The sequence below is a fragment of the Phaenicophaeus curvirostris genome, chromosome 9 (assembly GCF_032191515.1).
Source record: "Phaenicophaeus curvirostris isolate KB17595 chromosome 9, BPBGC_Pcur_1.0, whole genome shotgun sequence".
Classification (NCBI taxonomy): domain Eukaryota; kingdom Metazoa; phylum Chordata; class Aves; order Cuculiformes; family Cuculidae; genus Phaenicophaeus; species Phaenicophaeus curvirostris.
This window is the reverse complement of record NC_091400.1, coordinates 23439023-23459813: the sequence shown is the minus strand read 5'-3', so window position 1 is coordinate 23459813 and position 20791 is coordinate 23439023. Positions and strand designations below refer to the sequence as shown.

Here is a 20791-nt window from a genome sequence, read left to right as displayed (position 1 = left end):
TGCCTATATCCATATGGGTGGTGGAACTCAAAAGCCATTTTCTAATGCAAACACATTTGCAAAGCAGTTAAAAGGACAAGGAGTAATAATTTTAGGCTAAGGGAGGGTGGATTTAGACTGGATGTAAGGAAGACATTTCTTACAGTGAGGGTGGTGAAACACTGGCACAGGTTGCCCAAGAAGGTGGTGGAGGCTTCATCCCTAGAAACATTCAAGGCCAGGTTCGATGGAGCTCTGAGCAACCTTATCGAGTTAAAGATATCCCTGCTTCTGCAGGGGGGTTGGGCTGGATGACCTGCAAAGGTCCCTTCCGACCCAAACCATTCTCTGATTCTACGAAAAGCTCTCTAGAAGTCATCCACTTTCTGGGTGGCCTACCAAGTGTTACCACCTGGCACAAGTTAAACTTAGTGGCCCAAGAAGTAGGGCTAAGGGGGCAGGTTCTCTACTTCTGTAGCACTAGGAGCCTTTGCTTGAATGAGAGTGGAACAGAAGGAAAATGGACAGAAAAAATGAGTAAAGACGTATACTGTGGCAGGCCATGAATATATAAGGTAACATACAAAGTTTGTTGATACAGGGAGGGCTGCAAGGCAATAAATATGTCAACCAACAACTTCCTTACTAAGATACACTTTCCTCTAAATAGATGAATGTTAAATGAAAGACTGATGCATAACTTCAGAATTGCATTCCTATAATTCACTTTCTTTATGCACCTCTCTGAGAAGATGCATGGCTATAACTGAATCACTGACTGAATCACTGAGTTCTGGAGCAAGCACCTGGGTGCACAAACCTGTGAAACTAACCTTGGTTCCCATATTCAGTGGAGTTGTTGCCTCCTGGAGGAGGAGGTAGGGATGGGTAAGGTGATGGGCCAGGACCCAAAGCTGCAATCATCTCCATCACGTTTGGCATGATCATCTGGCTTGGACTCATAGTCTTAAACCTTTTTGAGGGAATGCCATCTGGGTCATCTTTGATGTGGATATCTGACTTTATAGGGACCGGCCTCCAACTGCAAGTTGGATCAATGGTAACTTCTTCGAACTCTGAGCTGTAAAATAGGGTGAAATTTTAACACATTATTGTTGTTGTGGTTTTTTTTTAATCAGTTCTGTCGAAGTTTGTGTAAGAATCTGCACAAATGTTCTGAAACGCTTTACGTAAGACAACCACGAGATCTTTCACTCGTCAAATGTGGCCAAAAGCAAGTTTATAAAAGGCATCTGTAAGAGCATGTTTCTGTGTGTATCCACACAGTAACATCCAAACATATTTATGTGGTCTGCCCCACGTGAACCAGAGACACTGCTTGTACATATGAGAAAGCATTTAATCCTCCATTCCCGCTCTTGCCTCTCCTTCACTGGTGAGGCTGCCATCAAGAGATAATCCAAACAAGATCCACTAAGTTGATAGAAACTGTATTACCAGCTCCACTAAGGAGCCATGAAAAAAAAAGATTCAAATTCAATCACCAAGACCTGCTTTGGCGTGACTATCTCAGTACTCAGTAACGTATCTCCTTGTTGCTTAGTCTTGGATATCGGAAATGGGGAAGTTCACTTACTTTTGAATAGCGTTCAGAATGCCCCACATGTACTGGTCAACTTCCAAGCCCTCAAGCAGAGCAGTTTTACTGGAAAGGAAAAAAACCCAATACTCAAGTTAGAATAGTGTTGCACATCTGTATGAAAGAGACGGGAGGACAGGTTAGTGATGAAACCAGCAGACTGTGATCCACCAACTTACTACCTGTACCACATAACTTAGGAATGATTTGGGGCAAACAGTTTTAGTTCTACACCGGCATTACCAGGATAACAGTATCCTACATCAAACAGGTAAGGATACATCTACTCGTGTGTGTTCATGAGCTGTTCGCATCCTTTAAATTATTTTTTTAAAATGAAATATATCGTGAATGTAAAGGCCTTTCAAACACAGCAGATCTCTCCTGTGAACATCAGCTTGTACTATTTTTTTCAAGTTGGATCTTTGCTTTTTTTGAGCTATACAGCAATATGGCTTCAAAGTAAATGTGTATTACAGCTATTTTACTTAAGGATCAGCACAGATGGGGGCAGAAGAAAACCAAAACTGAAAGGATTTAGTTACACAGGCACTTGGATCTGAATTCCAGTGCTCAGATTCAGAGGAACAGGGCAAAAATATTGGCCTGGATGTAGGAATGCATAAATTAAGAAGCAAGACATCCAATTCTTGTGATATTTTTAGCTGAACTTATAAGATAAAAAAGATTCAGGTAGTTCAGAGAAAGCACTTGCACTTTAGGATACATATCAGTCATGGAGAGTCATCGAAACAAGATAGTCTTATGCCTGGAGCATCCACAGAATCACACAGAATGGACAATCTCCACTCCTGTTTATAGTCAACAGCAGCTGGCACAGCAGGGAAAGGACTGGAGACTTGCAGACATTAAACACAAGCTGCTGCAGCTACAGCTGCTTGAGCTGAAGAGTCCTGGCTCCTCAGCTGAGGCTGGAACCAACTTGTAACCCTGGGGACTGAGCGCAGTAGGTTACAGACACTGAGCTGGCCTGCAGACATTCCACAATTCTTTCTGCCCAGTTAAATGGAAGAGTGGGCAGTCTGCAATGACTTCAAAGATATCTGTTCCATTTCTTCTACATTATTCCACCCCTCTGGGCAAAACACAAGGTTGAAAATATGACAAGGTATCCCTCTTTTCCTTTAAGCAATCACTCCAAACTTCTGCTCCTCGGAAATGTTTACTGCTTTTAAAATCAGCTGTTTTCTGGACTGGAATCCTTGCTGCTTTCTGCTTTCACTTTAATTTGCACTCGATGCTGACTCTGACCTTGGAGGATCCAACTTCATTTCCTACCTAATTACTGGGAAATGTTGCAGTCTCCAAATTTACCCCTCTCCTTGAACACTGTTGTTAACTGCAGATCTACGTGACTCAAAGCACAGTACCTGAGCCAGTTATTTAGCATCTTTACTTAATGTTCATCTGGGCGCTGAGCATTTTAGCATCTACATATTTGCAGTGCAGTAATTTGGGCATCACAACATTGAAACTATTCAAAACCAACTCTAGAACAGAATATCTGTTCTTTTGCCACTGGATGCTGTTGTATAGGAGTTGTTGTGTTGCTTATTCTTCATAATGTAAAGGAAGACAAAACAGGAATTGCGTCAAATTGTGTACAACTGCATTTCATGTAATATGGTTGCACTTACTTGCATACTGGACACCTCCAAGTTCCTCTTTCACAGTTCAGTTGCAAGTAAGATTCCAGATCAAAGCACTAGGTATCAGAAACAAACAAAGGGGGCAAAAAAAGGGGGAAATAAAAAAAGAGGAAATAAGGGAAAACACTGTATTAACTGAATCAGTTGGACAAAAGTAGAACGGATAATGAAAAAAAGCCTACCAGCTCCTAAAACTAAACCAAATAACTTACTTCCACCCTCTATATTGAACATATAATACTTAATTATTTTAATGTTAGACACAAAAAAATCCCATGTGGTTAGGCTCTCTTATACGATAACCAAGCTAAAGGTACTGTAGACACACAGCTAGGAGAATACTGCAAGAAGACCAGCATCTACTCACTTGTACGTGCTTGCAATCGTGACCCCTTGCTGGGAGCTGAATCCGCCGGAATGTGATTGGACACTTCAGAGACACTTTAATAGCAGTTTGCTCTACTCCATCTTCCCCATTTAGTGTTGCGTTGCCAGAGGAAGCCGCTACGCTGCTGAAGTTCCTCTTTACTGTTTAGGAAGAAGGCATATGTACACATGAGAAAACACAAATGTACTGTAAATTCTAACACAGAAACCTGAAAGACAAACACTTCAACTCGTAAGGGCCAATTTAATGGACTTATCCACAGAGATGTATTTTGTGTAATTTGGACATTCTCCTGAGAAGACAAACTGTCACATGTCAATCAGCTATATCCACAACCACATCAAGCACCACGCACGCACTAAAAGCAACCTTAAGTAAATAAAAAATCATCTTTCTACATGGGGTTTTTAGATAAGTCAAAAACAAATATGGGGGGAAAGCCAGAGAGGTTCTCCTGGAATGGAAAAGTCCTCATGAGGAACTAAGCTTGTCTTTGGTACTTTGTTACCCCCACCTGAATAGCCCTCAACACCTGAGGACACCAAGGATGTAATATAATTTTGATAGGAATGGTTGGACTTGATGATCCGGTGGGTCTCTTCCAACCTGGTTATTCTATGATTCTATGATTCTATGATTCTAATCTATGCACATGACGTCCCTGTCCATAGCAGGGGGGTTGGAACTGGAAGATCCTTAAGGTCTCTTCCAACCCAAACAATTCTTTGATTCTCTGATGTTCTGGAAATTCCTGACAAGTTTGAAATTTTCAATAAGCAAGTAAGTTTTATGCAGAAATAGCTTATCACAACTGAACACAGGCATTCTAGAAAGTCATTGCCCACCCAAAATGAAAACTCACTCTTAGTGATACAATGTTCTGCTGGAAGGAGGCGTTTCTTTAGTAGACCTTGAAGTACTGAGCGAACTGATGGCCGGTGTACTAACTGCAACACGAACAAGTGTGACTGAAAGGAAACACAGTTTGTTAGCAGGAGAACCAACCACACACACAGTAAATACAGTGCCGAACACAGCCGTGTTCTTCCCTCAGACACGCAGCTTCTGTAAGATGCTTAAATACGAAAGCTGGTTCTGCTCTGCTGCACACATGTGCTCCCATAGGAATATTCTGCATGCTGCGCAGTATGTTGTTCTGCGCTCTAGGAGCAGAACAGACACAAGGGCTTCAAAAAAAAGCCAAGATTTTCTGCATTTTCTCCCTCCTTAATATTCAGAACACATAGGGCTGATGTATCCATCTCTGACATCAGGGTTTATTTGGAAAGCCCTGGATTCTTTGACACGGTCTTCCCTACCTGCTTGCCCTCAGACTACACTGTAAGTTACAAAAATGATTTGTTAGCAATGTGTCTGGAACCAACTGAACCTTCTTCCCCAACACAGAGCTCATTGTGGATTCACAGGCTGCTGCCCCTGCTCTTCCCCACCAGATAAATAACACTACGTGGCAAAATATCAGTGTGAAGTAAAGCAAAACAGGTGGATGGCTCCTTGTCAAAGTGCCTCGCACTGTGACCTTGGGAGAAGTAGCAACTTGGTTTCTTGTCAGTAACAACAGAACAGTCAAAAGCTCAGATTGTACGTGTGCAAAAGTCTGCATTAAAAACACAGAACTCATCTCCAAGAGTAACTAAACCATGGGAAAAGAGAACAGGGAAAGTTGCATGGCCTATGCTGCACCATGGAATAGTAGTTTTTCATCTGAAAAGCTATCTGAAAAATCATCCCTACTGCCAGTTATTATGGTTTTGAAGTTCTCATGTCAAACTAAACACAGTTTAATACCCTAAGTAAATGAAATAAGTGCCAGACGACAGTCTGCATCACAATCATCTACATTAACACACTTCAGCTGCCTTGTTACACAGGCACACGCTAAGTAGGCAGGAGATCAAATTCCATTCCTCCTCTAGACCACAAGCCTTTTCAGAGACATTAGAAGGACACCACTACATTCTGCAATGAATCAGCGGCAAGAATGTCTGTATTAGAACTCCTGCTGTGTCAACATCATCAAACAAGCATCTTACCAGGAAAAGGCATGGCAAAACCCCAGAGCCAGGCTCCTTCAGCTAAGGCAACATTTGCAAACCGTGCTAAAGAGCAAGCTCAGCATCAGCCGCCGCTGCCGTGAGCGCAGTGTACTTACACAACAACATGCTGTGACTGTAATTTGAATCGTGTTTCTCCCTGGCTGGCAGACGTGCTTTAGGTGCAGAGGTTTATGAGATGTCTTGTTGTCACCACGCTCGATGGTAAGTGGGGTTGCATTAACGCTGACCTGGACTGAAGCCGGCCAGTTTGTGTTCATTTGTCTGTCTTCATGGTGATAGCACTTGAACTGCAATTCCAAGTCAGACCTGTACAACAACCAATAAATCTTCCTTTAACTTTGCTTTCACATTGCAGAGGGAGGTCATTTTGATGCTGGGAATGCTTTTTCTTTATCAATCAGGTTATTTGTCTAGAATTATTGCCAGTAAAGGCTCTAACGTATTTCCTTCATAAAGTGCTTAACTGAAGCAAGTCATGATGAATTAATGATGCAAGCATGCCACAAAGTTGTTGTTAATATTTTACAGTGATAAAAGACTTCCCAAGGGAACATCTCAAACCACTTCGCAAAACTAGACCACGGAATGATGCTGCAGAAGGAAAAACGTTAACCTTAAGTAGGTCCTTCCTGAGTGTTAAGAACAAGAAAATAATGAACGTGGTGGAAGGCTTCACTACTTCAGAGCACTTAAGAAAGCATTTGCATGAATTGCCAGACAAAATACAGCTAATCCTGCCTTGAAACAGGTAAATTGTAAGATAAAATGACCCTTGCATCTCACCCGCCGTGTTTCTGTGATTCCACGTTAACAAAGCTGTGGATTAAATCTGCCCAATTTAGACCTTCTTTCAGTGCATTAATTCCTCCCACCTCTCCAATAATAACTTCCACACACTATTTAGCTCCTCAAAAATTGGTTTTATAACACCTCCAAAAAAGGAAGAGGCTGAGATTAAGTTAATGACAAATGAAGTGGGTAGAGACTATGACTTCAGTTTCATACACGGATGTTAACCTTGTGTTAGGAATGCGTAATTGGAAGAAGACATTTAAAAGAACATGAAGAACTAAACCGAAATGTCAGAACTCTGCCGTTCATGACAGCAAAAGACAGCTGAATGTTTATCTTTCATGCTTCAAAATCTAAGCGCTCATTTCTTCATCTTGCCTGAAGGAAGATGATCTTTGTAAGATCTATAAGGAACAGCTCATTCAGGAGATCATCACCTTAACTACCATGTTCCTCATCCAAAAGAATGATTTCAATCCTGACCTAGCATCCTCTTTTCCATATTTAGCAAAACTGGATGAAAACATGAGGATTTTTTTTTTTAAAAAAAGGTACAGAATACAAATTAACTGACCTTTCAAAATAATCCTTCAATATTAAGCCTTTTCAAGCTGTATTTTCAATATTTTAATAACAATTTCTTGAAAGCTGTCCTTGCAAGATCCACTGGAGTCATGAGAAACCCAGAGGGAAGAAAGACTTGGTACCTCTGATATAAATCTCACCATGTCCAGTTCTGGAATCCCCAACATGAGAAGGATATGGAACTGTTGGAATGGGTCCAGAGGAGGCCACAAAGATGCTCAGAGGGCTGGAGCACCTCTGCTATGAGGACAGGCTGAGAGAGTTGGGCTTGCTCAGCCTGGAGAAGAGAAAGCTCCAGAAAGACCTTAGAGCGGCCTTGCACTACCTGAAGGAGACCTTCAAGAAATCTAGGAGGGACTTCTTACAAGGGCACGGAGTGATAGGATGAGGGGTAATGGCTTTAAATCGGAAAGAGAAGATTTACATTAGACAAAAGGAAGAAATTCTTCATGTTGAGGGTGGTGAGGCACTGGCACAGGTTGCTCAGAGAAGCCATGGATACCCACTCCCTTGAGGTGTTCAGTGCCAGGTTGGATGGGGCCTCAAGCAGCCTGGTCTGGTGGGAGGTATCTCTGCCCATGGCAGAGGTTTGGAACTGGATGGGCTTTAAGGTCTTTTCCAACACAAACCATTCTGTGATTCTATGACTCTGAGCAGGCCTGGTGAATGTCATAGAGCAGTGATGGAGCTCAGGAGACCCTTGTGTTCTTAGCACATGGTGTTTCCACTGTGGGATGCTTATTAATAACCGAGCAGTGCTAAGACTCAACCAGCTTCAAGGAGACATTTTCCCTGCCCTTAACCCTTCTCATAACCATGAAAAGTTCCCAGCGGGGAGAAAAACATTTGTGTTGCTATTCATTATGTGTGTCCATGTGAGAAGGTTTTGCCGAACATTTTAACTGGCAGGCAAATATTCAGAATTGGCTCAATTCCACCATTCTCCGTAAAACCAAAATCCATCCACACATGTGACTAATTCATTTTTCTGGAATCCATCCAGCCCTGCGTTAAATGTGAAATGACTTCATTACAGGACTATCCATTCTCTCCACTATTAACGAGCTTTTCAAAACAGCAGACCTGAGCATAGTTTACCTACGAGTCTCCATTAAAATAAGTTTAAATAAAGGCTACGTGTTTGGTGAGCTAGGGAAGAAAGAACAGATATTAAGAAACAGCCTCATGCCTCAGTGCAGCACTATAAATCTACTGAATGAGCCAGCACAATCCCCAGTAGTGATTACTTATTAATAAGAACCGGCAAATAACTGCCAAAACTCCCTCTGCTGCAAGTATTCCACGCTAATGAAATGCAAGTAAGCAATAACTGACCTCAAAGTTAGGTGTTAATTATTAGATGTGGTCTGCCTGCTGTTGCCCTCCCTTCCAGCCCCCAGGCTACTCAGGGTAGCGGGGCACCATGGCAGCAAGGATTCCTGCAACCCACATCAAGGTGCAGCTTTAGAGACAGAGTCTGTTCCCAGGGCACGGAACTGAGCGCACCTCTCTGCCCACCCCATGCCCTACACACCGCAGAAATAGAAGTCTCAAGTGGATTCCAGTGAACAGGAAGGTCCTCACACAAGAAAAAGCTGAAGCTACAAGCTCTCACTCCCATTAAGGTCAGCGGTTATGTGGTCTAGGCTCGGGCAGAAACTGAAAGTGAGGCAGGTGTAACGGAAAATGTGCTTAAGATGCTGTATTTTACCATCTCGGGTGCTACACCTGCGAAAACAACCTCCCTACGAGATCCTGAGCAACTGCGCGGCATCCAGAAGCACAGAGACAGGCTCAAACAATGGAATCAGCAGCCAAGACAAACACTGAGGGACTTTGTGAGAAAAACAAAATGAGGAGAACAATTTATTGCGTGGCATTTGAAAATATACAAATAAAAAAGGGCAAGGCTCTGACTGACACTTGATCTAAAGCCCTTCCAGGAGCATGGTGGTCCTGGAATCATTTATGCAGATCTACATTAAATGCAGGAAAATACTACCTAGGAAAAGTACTCTTCTGTACTCGCTGTACGTGAAAACCAGAACCCTTTGTATGCAGCAAGCTACACTCCAGTATTTCTGACTTGACCTTATCTCTGGAGTCATAGGAGAGGGGAAATTTAGGATTTTACTTTCTAAAGTTTGGAGCATTTAAGCAGTTGTCTTCCCAAATGACTTCACCAAGCCTCTAAATCAAGCCCTTCATTTGCACATCCCAAACCCATTCCACCCAGAGCAGAAAGGACGGAATAGTAGCAGCGATTTTTCAGACACTGCAGGCTGTGTTCTATCAGCAAGGAGATGCAACACAGATCAGGAAGCATTTCAGAACATCTCATCTCTGGAAAGTGACTGGTGAGAGGATCTGCAAATTTTAAAGGGGATTTTTCCAATCTGGGACACAACTTTTCAAGTGAAATCCATGGCAAACCTAAATGAGGTTCACCTGGGTGCAAGACTTGCAGGCAGCGAGGCTGAGCTTACCTCCACATCAGCGTCTGATGAACAGTGGGCCGTAAGTGAAAGACGTGGTTACTGACTGCGAGGTTGTGCTCCAGCCGGAAGGGCTCCAGTACGACACCATCTCTCACAGGAAACGTCAGACGCAGCTCATCGTTGTGGTTGGCTGGGATCGAAGAGGGAGAGAAAGCGTGAACTTTCCCTTTAGTATCTGCGGTGCAATAATAATGTGAATATTTATACAGGACAGTAACAAACAGCACAGTGATCTGCTACTGGGTGTAACTTAGGAGGTTCATCAACACAAAAAAGGAAATCTCAAGTAACTACTTCATCTACTATATCATCTAACCGACACAGGGCTCCAACTGACAGCAATGGCAAACCAAAGTCTTCTGCTCTCCCACGCTTAATAGTAGTTCTTGCCCAAATAATAAGCAGGCAACCTTCTTCTACTTCATTTTTCAGCTACGCTTAACTCCAGACACCAGTTGCAGAATGCTAATGCAGCAGCACTTATCTTACAGAGAACACAAAGGTTCTCCCAGCTCCCTGGTAAATGATATCTCCTATTGTTCATCAGTCACTTCAAAACCTCAAACACCCTGTGTGAGCATATAGTCAGAAAGATCTTGTTATTCCTGCCCCATTCCCAGCCAAATGTAGCTGTGACATTGAGTGGCTTTGAAAGGAACATATATCAATTTCTGGCATATGACTGAATATTCTGAAGAAGTCTGTATGGATCACAATAGAGACACTGCTATAAATATTCACATTTTACGCCGTTCTGCAGTGATGTTCAATGAATGGCTTTGCCCTTGAACAAAACAGACCACGGTGAAAGTTCACACAATAAACACGTCTACCAAACACAAAAAACGCAATAAAAATCAAGTGGTTTATCCTCAGGAAATCAAAGGAATACTTCAGGAGTAAAATCCTTACAAGTTTAGCTTGGAAGAGCTTTTCCAATATTTTCTTTTAGGAGGGGAGAGCAACCTTTCTCTTTTCTGTCCACTGGCTCTAGCAAGTCTGCACGGTACAGGCCACCCGTGACAACTCAGCAATCCAAGCCTTTCTCAGAGCAGCAATCAGGACTGATTTCCTGACTCCAAAATGTATGTGGCAGGGAACAGAGGGACAAGAGCTGACTGTGAGGGCATTCTGTTTGCTACTCACTTGGAGGCGGCGGTAAAGCATTGATATTTGGTTTAATGTCAGGTGGGAATGGTGGTTTGACATCCTGGTTAGGTGACAGGTATGGAGGAATATTGCTCCCTGGAGTCATAGGTGGCGTGGGGTTTCCTGGAACAGGTGAATGAGGGTAATTTGCCACAGGTACGGGCCTTGATGGCTAGAAAATAAATAACATCACATTGTTAATGCAAGCTGAAAAGAAGAAGAATAAGCCTTGTGAATGGTACTGCTCTCAAACACCAAAGACTACAAAGAAGGTAGGGAGGCCCGTCCATCTCCAGAAGGACAAGAAACCACAGGACATCCCATGAGGCCTTTGGTGAAGAGGCAAACTAGGAGAGCAAAGCAGGAACTGAAATGAGCAGACCACCCAGCTTAATTCAGGCAATGACCAGGTACAAGCAAGGCTGCCAAAGGCTCATCACATGCCTTTCCAAAACCAGCTGGCCACCCACTTCTGCTTTTTCCAACCCACCCCACCCAGCCCTTTGTATCTCTTTGGTTTCCTCTCAAAATGGTCCCAGTGCACAAAAGCCTACATGAAAAACAAATTCCAAAGACATTCAATGACCCAAAGTATCTCTTTTACTTCCATCTATCCTTTCTTCCACTCATATCCAAATCATCTACTCAGAATGAAAGCTCTGGGAGTCGGGGATGTCTTTCATCCCATGCACCTACAACTTCATTCTGCTCTTAGTCTGCTGCTCAATAAGACAAACTAAGAGCAAAAGGGTTGTTAAGTATAAATAGCAGGTATAGTCTACAAGAAATACCACGGGCGATGTTTCTCATAATCAGGAGGACAGTTGAAGTTAACTGAATAAACCAATAATGATGAGAAAGAAGCTGACATTAAACAAAACTGCAGTACGTGGCATCCTCTTGTAAGAGTTCGTGTACCATGAGCACATACACAAGTGTCAAGAGATGAAAACCTCTACAGACAGCCCAAGTACCAGGACTTCAAATCTGATTCTGTATCTAAATGCTGTGCTGCCAGCCTAGGATATGCTAAAGCATATGATAGCTACATTCTGAAATCTTCAGCACTTACAGTTCCAACTATCTTTGCTCTTTTCTTTAACACATCTCCACAGTCACTACAATCCAAAAGTTCAGGTCCTTTCTGCAGCAAGCTGGAATTTTTCCCCTAGCCAATATATCGTCACATCTTAACACAGTCTCTTAGAATCATGGAATGGTTTGGGTTGGAAGGATCACCCAGTTCCAATCCCCCTGCCGTGGGCACGCCACCTCCCATTGGATCAGGTTGGTCAAAGACCCATCCAGCCTGGCCTTGAACACCTCCAAGGATGGGGCACCCACGACTTCTCTGGGCAACCTGTGCCAGGGCCTACCCACCCACACAGGAAAACATTTCTTCCTAAGATCTCATCAAAATCTCCCCTCTTTCGGCTTCAAATCATTCCCCCTCATCCTATCCCTGTGTTCCCTGATAAAGAGCCTCTCCCTAGTTTCTAAATCTCCTATTTTCTAATTCTTTCCAGAATGGTTGATATTTGAATTCAAAATAAGGGGTGCATTGGAAAGACCACAGATTCCCTGTTAGAACTGTCTTGTAAACAACAAACTGAAACCCCATCTAAAATAAACACACTTAAAACGTATTTAAAAAATCTCTCACTTAAAAACTTCACAAAGATCTGTTGTTATTTTAGCTTAAGTGACTGCACTGGAATTACAGTAGTTGAGGATCTGCCTCCTCCTCCTGTTCCTCCTGGCAATGTTAAGGCAAAATCTGCCACGATGCAACAGGCATTTTGCTAGGTACTACAATGGACAGCTTGGTTGCATGTAGAACAGATGCTCTATAGTAAAGGGTTGGTTTTCCTCCTTTTTTTTCAATGGAGTTTTCTGTGTCAATCACACCAGAACAACTCTAGTTCAAGACCGATGTGCATCTTGGATTCTCTCAGTCTACATTCAACATCAGAATGTAGTCCAGAGACTTCAACAGCTCATGCTTTAGGAGCAGGTTAGGGCACAGATGGTCCTCTCCGTTTTTACACTCGGTGGAGAACCCATGTGCAAAAGGTCACTTCGAAGATCACAGAACCACAGAATTGTTACAGTTGGAAAACACCTCTAAGATCACCACCCCATCATGCCGGCTAAACTACGTCCTGAAGTGCACAAGCCTGCAAGGTTTTTTAACACCTCCAGGGATGGAGACTCCACCACTACACTGGGCAGCCTGTGCCAATGCTTCACCACTCTTTCAGTAAGAAATTTTTCCTGATATCCAATCTAAATTCTACCTGGAGCAACTTGAGGCCATTTCCTCTCATCTTATCGCTTGTTACTTGGGAGGACAGACCCTCACTGCAAACCCAGTTTGGATAATACCAAGTACTCAAGATGTACATTTAACACTGGTTTTAGGCAACAACTTAACAATTCTAATTCCTGTCCAAGACAAGCAGCACAGAGGAAAAAGGAGGAAAGTGGAGGGACAGGATAGAGAAAGTCGTGCAAACTTCAGTTCGAAGAATTCTACAGTGGGAACAGCTTTTACATTTCGGCTGATTTAGTCTAAATGTGACCACTGTAGGTCCGAAACTGGGATGTTGCAAGGTGGAATTTGTTTATTACAAGCTTCCAAAGTTGTATTCTTGCAGGGTGCCATGAATAGGTCAAAATCCTACACCTGAATGCCATTAGGCACTTCTTTTTACATGCTTTATTCAAAGCAAACCCACAATTTTCTTGTAAAAGCCTCTAGTAAGCTGCAGTAACATTCAATGTCCTTTATTAACTGCTCTGAAGTTACAGTGCGACTTGGCTGATTGACTTGATTCTGTGATACGCAAAACATTACTAAAAACTGTGCTCTTTTCTCTCTTTAATTACGTAAAAGCAGTATCAACGAAGTCATTGCTTTAAAGTCATTCATACACATTCACCAGAATGCAACAAGATCATCTAAAAACCCTTACCTTGTAATACTGCCCCATGTTGACCGTTGGAGGAGGGTACTGCCCTGTGCTTTGCTGGCTTGGCATCCTCTGTCCAGGATAGTTAGGTGACGTAAGGGGTCTTGGAGGGTTGGGAGTGGGGTACTGACCAGGCTGGTTTGGAAACTGGCTATTTGGTCCATACTGCTGGTTTCCATAATTCGGCTGTTTGGTGACAGAGGTGAAAGAAGACAAAAGCTCTGTTTGTTGCGAGTAGCTGTCTTGAATGGATTGTCAGCACACACTCAATAGTGAAATCCCAGAATTAAAATAAACAAAACCACCTTCCACGTGAATACTCCTGCAAATGGGGCCACTCATGCCTAAACCAGGACCCTGATGGCTGGAGGTGAAGTCACTCAAAAGCATGGAAGTCCCTCATATTAAACTGGGAACCACATACCCTAACACACACATACAGTCTCGCACAGTTGTCAAAGGGCACCACGTTTGAAGAAACCAGAACTACAACAAGATGCAATGTTAACAGAATCTCAAGTGCTATCAGCATCATCCCTAGGATTCCTTTTCCAGGAGAATGAAAGCACAAAAAGTAACATTAGAAAACAATAAACCTGGGAAGGGCAGAGAAGAGAAGCTGTTTTGCCCATGTCTGTCCTCTCAACATAACTGCTGTGCTGGGCATTCAGCAGTAACCTAATGGCTGAGAAGAAGTTCTTACTGGTCACGAACACCTTGCTACTGCTAGCGGTTTCTGCGCTGCAGTTCAGGAATCAAAGGTATGAAAATCGAAACTTTAAAGGTAATAAAAATGTCAATGTGAAAAATTAACTGATTAATAAGAAGCCTCCATGAACGAGGCTTGCAAAACCAACAAGCAAATAGCACGAATGGGATCTGCAGAATTCCAGACATAACACTTAGGGCGTTGTTCAGCGCTGACTTCTTGGGAACATGATCACATTCACTCACAATGAAAAACATGCTTCTGAAGCAGCAGAAAGGGATATACAGGTCTTTCTTGAAATATGAAATCTGAAGATAAAAATGATCTGAACAAAGCATATTCTGTGTTTTCTTAATTGTAGAGCAAGTGGCCGTATTTAGAGTGAAAAGCCTTTCCAGAGAAGCACCTCCCACAGAAGCACATAACTTCTTATATTTCTGATTTTTTTTTAAAAAAAAAAAAGTAGTTCCTGGATCAGGAACCTGTTCCAATAGCTCCATATCCTTCTTATGCTGGGGATACCAGAACCGGACACAGGACTCCAGGAGGGGTTTCACAAGAGCAGAGTAGATGGGGAGAATCACCTCCCTCACCCTGCTGGTCACGCTTCTTCTGATGCAGCCCAAAAATGCATTGGTACTTTTTAAAGCCCAAAAGCTCATCTGTCTGTATGTTTTGTCATCTAAATCTCTATCAAATTTTGACCCTAATTGTTTTGCCCAAGGTCAAAATACAAGTCAATGACAAAGTAATTTTGTGTACAGAGCCACTCAGATCCCATATAAGAGCCTGGGAACTTAGACAGAAATACCACACTCCAAATAAACTTATATTAGATAAACACTGACACAGAGGGATTCAAGTTTAGTGTGATTTATATTCTTCTCAGTGCCTATGAAAATCAAGCCTCAAGAAGTTTGGAAAGCAATCGGTCTTTAAAATAAATGTTATTACTATTGGTGTTTATACAACGTCTGCCCTGTATTTCTTTAGAACAATAAAACCATCCAAAGAAAGGCAGATCACATATGTTTGGGCTCAAAGGAAGTATTTTACCTTCAACATCTCTTTTAAGTTGTCACGTTAAATAAACCCACTCCTGTGAAGGAAGTCTGCTTAGGGTCTATGGAGTCACCATCTAGCCTGAGAATCTCATGGTGACGCTTTGAGAGCTCAGCTGGTTTGCAGACTTTCTCGGTTTTAATGACTGTCATCTTGAGTAACATAGCAAAGCCCAACCTGAGTACTTCAGAAGCTAAAACGGAAGAGCTGCTGCTGCTCATATTGTTACGGCAGTACTCCTACCAAGGCTGGAACAAAGATCATAGAATCGCTTGGTTGGAAAAGACCTTAGAGATCATAGAGTCCAGCTGTACCTGTCCACTACTGAACCACTGCCCTGAGCACCGTGTCTACCTGTTTTTTAAATCCCTCCAGGGATGGTGACTCAACCACCTCCCTGGGCAGCCCGTTCCAGGGCATGATAAACCTTTTGTTGAAGAATTTTTTCCTGATGTGTAATCTGAATCTCCCCTGGCACAACTTGAGACCATTTCCTCTTGCCCTATCACCTGTCACGTGGGAGAAGCGACCAGCAGCCACCTCGCTACAACACGGATGGGTCTATCTTACAGGGATGCACACCATGCATTACTCAGCACGTTGCAACTTTCAGTCAAAATGATAGTGTATGCAAAACGTAATTGCTTTGATTACCTCTCCTGGGTACGGTCTCTTTATGCCCTGTATAGGCAAAGACTGGGGGCGTGGGCCCGGATAGGCTTGCTGAGGCATCCTCTGTCCATGGGTGCTGAAGGGACTCATTCCAGGAGGCCGAGGCTGGTTCATGCCCATGGGTGGCCCACTCATGCTGGAAGGCGTCATTCCTGCTCCCATGCTTGCTGGGTTCATGTTGCCTGGCATAGAAGCAGGGCCACGAGGACCAGGCTGGTTCATAAACTGGTTGTTGTAAGCCTGAGTTGGACCCATCTGGAAAGAGGAACAAACCTTCAACGGAAGAAGAAGAAAAAAAAAAAAAAGAATAAAATGCGACATGCATTTAAAATGGGAGGAGGGAGCTGAGCATGCTTTATGGGGAGGGGAGAAAGGGAGGATTTATGTCGCATTTTCCTTCAGTGTTCTCCAACATTTGATGGGCAGTGATGTTACGTATAATAAAAATTCAATCAGAATTGTAGAAGGCACGAGAGAGCCAGACAGATCTAAATCTAAGGTGAGCAATTAAACCATTTAAATTGCCTAGTCTGTTACTGTAATATAACAGGCTGGATGTTGGGTGTGTAAATACAGCATGACACGACAATCCCTAAGACACTGTGCTTCCTTACATCACTTGGCATGTGGGCACACACACTTCAAAACTAAGAGAGGGGAAAAAAGCAAAGGAGGAAAAAACCTGAACTGATCAAACCCTTTTTTATTTTAACAAAGAAATTATTACACAAAATCATGACATGCTGGAAGCTACAGATCCCCAGAAACGCACGTCTTGCGTAGCTGTTCAACATAATTAAAAGGCAAATCTCTTTTCTACTGTTGTTGCCTTGTTTGAAGGGAAAAAAAAACCCCAAACAACCAACTGTAGTTGGCAAAACAAACAATTACCCAAGCGGCTCAAAACCTATTCCAAGATTCTGGAACATTTCACTGGGTAGTCAAATTTAGAGGCAAAGGTAGCAGTAATACATCACATCGGATGCAGCTGTGCCTTCGAGTAATCTTCAGGTTTTTTAAGGGGCCATCTCCAAATGACAAAATACAGCTAGGCAAGATTTATGGGGAAAACCACGTGAGACGGATTCATTCCTAAATACATACACACCCGTAGTTACTCAGAAACATTTATAACCATGCTCATGCACGTTAAAATGTAAGAGTAGGCACCCTAATAAACACAGGAGCGAGGAGCACAGCCCAACTCCCATAACAGTCCAGATCGGGCAGGTATGGAGACACAAGTGTTGCTCTCTTACCGGTCCATACTGGTTCATGTCCTTATTCTGCGTTTCCTGGAGTGCTGCCACAGTGGCGGTAGCTGTAGCTGTTGCAGTAGCAGCAGCAGCCGCAACTGCAGCAGCGGCAGCAGCAGCCGCTGGCTGCGTGAAATCAGCCGGTGGCCTCGTGTGGGGTGGGATCCCCATTCCAGCAGGGGTATTGGGGCCTCCAGGGTAACTAACAGGGAAGAAAAGGAACAGAAAGAGAATTAAGATGCGCCTGGTGGATTTTGTTTTGAACGTCGGTGTGATCCTCACCTGGAACTGTTCAAAACCCAGGTCTCAATGCCTAATGAAAGCCACTGGGATGGGGAATTAGGTGCATATGTGAGGTACAAGTGCTGCTCTGGTGCAGCAGTCATAAGGCTGCCACCAGGATTGCAAGGCATTACTGTCAGCTGCTCTGGGGGCAGTGAGCTGCTGTTCTGCTGCTCTCCTGCTCTGCAGCTCACTGCAAAGTTGAATTGAAATCCTGAAAGTTCATGCGCACTCCATTTCCCAGTAGCACAGGTCCAGACTGCACAGCAACATGAACAAAGAGCTTCCTCCACAGCAGCGCATTCATCTGCCTCAGTGGCGCATCATGCCATGTATTCCCAGTGTTGTAAAAGCATTCCTGCCTGGCCCTCAGCAACAAGGCCAGGAATGCCCCAGCACAACCAGATCTACTGGATCCCACATAATGTATTCTGCAATTTCTACCCGACTCTCCTGTTGATCGTAAGATATAATAAGGTAATCCATGCCTTTTCCACTCCAAGGCATCAACTATCTTCATAAATACAGGCAAGTACACTGTGCCAATTTTAGGGATGTTAATTCAAAGCTAAAGGAACTCTCTGCCTTGTTCAAGGTCAGTCAGGAGAGCAGTGGCAGAGTTGAAGGCAGAGAGAAGTTCCCTGAGTCCCAGGCTCATACTATTCACACCAGACTGACTCTGCCAACGACCTTTCCAGTAGGCTTTGCAGAAGGACCATGAATACTGGTTTCAGTTAAGTGATTATCATAGAATGGTTTGGGTTGGAAGGGGCTTTAAAGCCCACCCAGTTCCAACCTCCCTGCCATGGGCAGGGACACCTTCCACTCGATGAGGTTGCTCCAAGCCCCATCCAATCAGGCCTTCAACACCTCCAGGGATGGGGCAGCCACAACTTCCCTGGGCAACCTGTGCCAGTGCCTCACCACTCTCAAAGGAAGAGGTGGTGAGGCAAAGGCAAAACCCCTCCAGCTTACAAAGCCCAGGCACAGAAAGTCAAAATATAAGAAGCCCCAGGTTATTAGTTTTGAATTATTTCATTAACGCAGCATTTACTCCCCCAGAATAAATACACAGCTTGACCACCTGTCTGAGCAAACATCTTCACCCCCCATTCTCTTCAAGTTCCTGCTATGGAGAAAGTCTTTGGGCAGAAATGACACAGGAACCTACTTTGCTGAGTACTCAAGCTTATTCCTCCGTATGCCTGTAGAAATTATATCAATACCTTCCACATACTTGCCTTATTAAATGTTAATCATTCCTAAGCCTGTGGTCTGTTTAACAATCTCTCTTAATTAAAACTTTATTTTGGGGGTTTATTAGAGCTAATTGATTGACCTAAGCAATTTCCATTTACTGTGATGAATTTCATGGCAGTTTGGGTAGCTGATTTCCAAAGCTGTAAAAGCAGTGTACGCTTCAGTTAACCAGCGTAAAACAGATACTGAAACTTCATGTAATTAAAGTAAGCCCACAACACTTCCGCTAGGTCACTCAAACAAGCTCCATCAACTGTTTACCTCTATTTTGATGAGGGTGGTGAGGCATTGGATCAGATTGCCCAGGGAAGTTATGGATGCCCTATCCCTGGAGGTGTCCAAGGCCAGGTGGCTGGGGCCTTGAGCAGCCTGGTCTGGTGGGAAGTGTCCCTGCCCATGACAGAGAGGTTGGAACTGGATGATCTTTTAGGACTCTTCCAACTTGAACCATTCGATGATTCTACAATTTTCCACTGCACTTGAGGGAATCTTACCTGCCGCCAAAGCCGCCGCTCCCAGGGTAGTTGGGGCGTCCATACATGCCTTGCTGTATGTATGGCTGAGTGGAGCCTGCCTTGGCCGAAAACTGTTGCTGCTGTCCAGCAAACTGAGGGGAATTGATTCCAGGGTTGCTGGTAGTCATCCCAGAAGCCATGGGATTTCCTGCTGGGTTCATAGGGTTGTTAGCATTTGCCATTGGATTTCCCAGCACCTGTGAACAGAAACAGAATAAGGGGCTGCACCTTGAAATACATCAAGCAAATTAAGTTGACGTGCTGCTGCAATCCATAAATTACAACATAACCATCCTGTACTCTGAACTCTAATGAGCATACACCTTGCTGATGTCTAGGGGCACATTCCTGGTGATCTCTCCTCTGCCATTTCCAAACAAACATGTTTCTCATCTCTAATTATCCTTCACAGGAGATTTTTAACTAGATGGAACCCAAACTAACACACTAAAGAAAAAAAGTTCTGATAAAGACCACCTAAACCATGCTCTGTAAGTGACAAATTCCTTCGATTAAGAGACAGTATATGCTTTGTCTTCCTTTTGATATAGGACTTTGAAATAACCTGCCAACATTCAGTCCCACTGGCATCCTGTAAGGGGCACTCCAGATGCAAAACTGTGAAAAGATATATTTCAGTGGCTTAACCTGTACTTGAATCTAACTCTTCTCTGAAGCATCTGGTGTTTTTATTGCTTCTTAGAAGAGTCCTCTGCTCTGCTTTTAGAAGGACCTGGTTTGCTTGTTTGAAATGTGTTTTTTTACCAACTGAACCCAAATTGCTATGATTTCCACAGAGATATAAGTTCGTGGATCACCTGCATGGAAATCTCCTACCTGGGAAGAAATATAGTGGTCATGATTTTTGCAGAAAACCAAGTCATCAGCTTTGGGAATTCGTGAAAGGGAATTGGTGAGCCTGGCTCGGAGCAGGAAGACTTGTGGGAAACCCTGTCATTCATTTCAGTCTGCCCTGAACAGCTACAACACAGCTTCATGTTTCAGCATTCCCTTGCAGTAATCCTGAAGAAGCATTTTCTTCTTTTTTACCATAGCACTTTCTTTCTTTTATAGCACATTCCCTTGAAGTACTGTGAAGAGTTCCAGTAACATTACAGTGTTCTTAGGACAAAACAAATCTATCAGTGTTTTTTTCTCCATTTTCTTTTTTTTAAGCATGAAAGATTTCCACAAGAAGCTATTTTTCCATTTTGTGGCCAATGTATTTACCTATGTGTTTATTTGGGTGTTTCTCTCACAAATGGGATCCCTTTTCTTTTAAGATGTAAAAAAGAAATGAACAAAATAAATCATGTTATAGAAC

At 43.2% G+C, this 20791-nt stretch overlaps 1 protein-coding gene across 8 annotated transcripts in view; it reads right to left on the bottom strand.

Annotated features, from left to right (window-relative positions):
• ZMIZ1 (zinc finger MIZ-type containing 1) overlaps positions 1-20791 on the bottom strand; it is a 365816-nt gene that overhangs the window by 15287 nt on the left and 329738 nt on the right. For 5 of the 8 annotated variants that reach the window (XM_069863880.1, XM_069863879.1, XM_069863883.1 and 2 more), the window contains 12 exons: positions 19447-19664; positions 17414-17612; positions 16137-16427; positions 13715-13897; positions 10737-10911; positions 9579-9765; positions 5811-6021; positions 4500-4605; positions 3617-3777; positions 3238-3305; positions 1577-1645; positions 813-1060 (listed from right to left, as the gene is read on the bottom strand). In XM_069863880.1, the coding sequence (XP_069719981.1) occupies positions 813-1060; positions 1577-1645; positions 3238-3305; positions 3617-3777; positions 4500-4605; positions 5811-6021; positions 9579-9765; positions 10737-10911; positions 13715-13897; positions 16137-16427; positions 17414-17612; positions 19447-19664 (2116 nt within the window). The remainder of the gene's footprint in view (positions 1-812; positions 1061-1576; positions 1646-3237; positions 3306-3616; positions 3778-4499; positions 4606-5810; positions 6022-9578; positions 9766-10736; positions 10912-13714; positions 13898-16136; positions 16428-17413; positions 17613-19446; positions 19665-20791) is intronic. The other 3 variants (XM_069863882.1, XM_069863881.1, XM_069863886.1) reach the window with 3 other exon arrangements.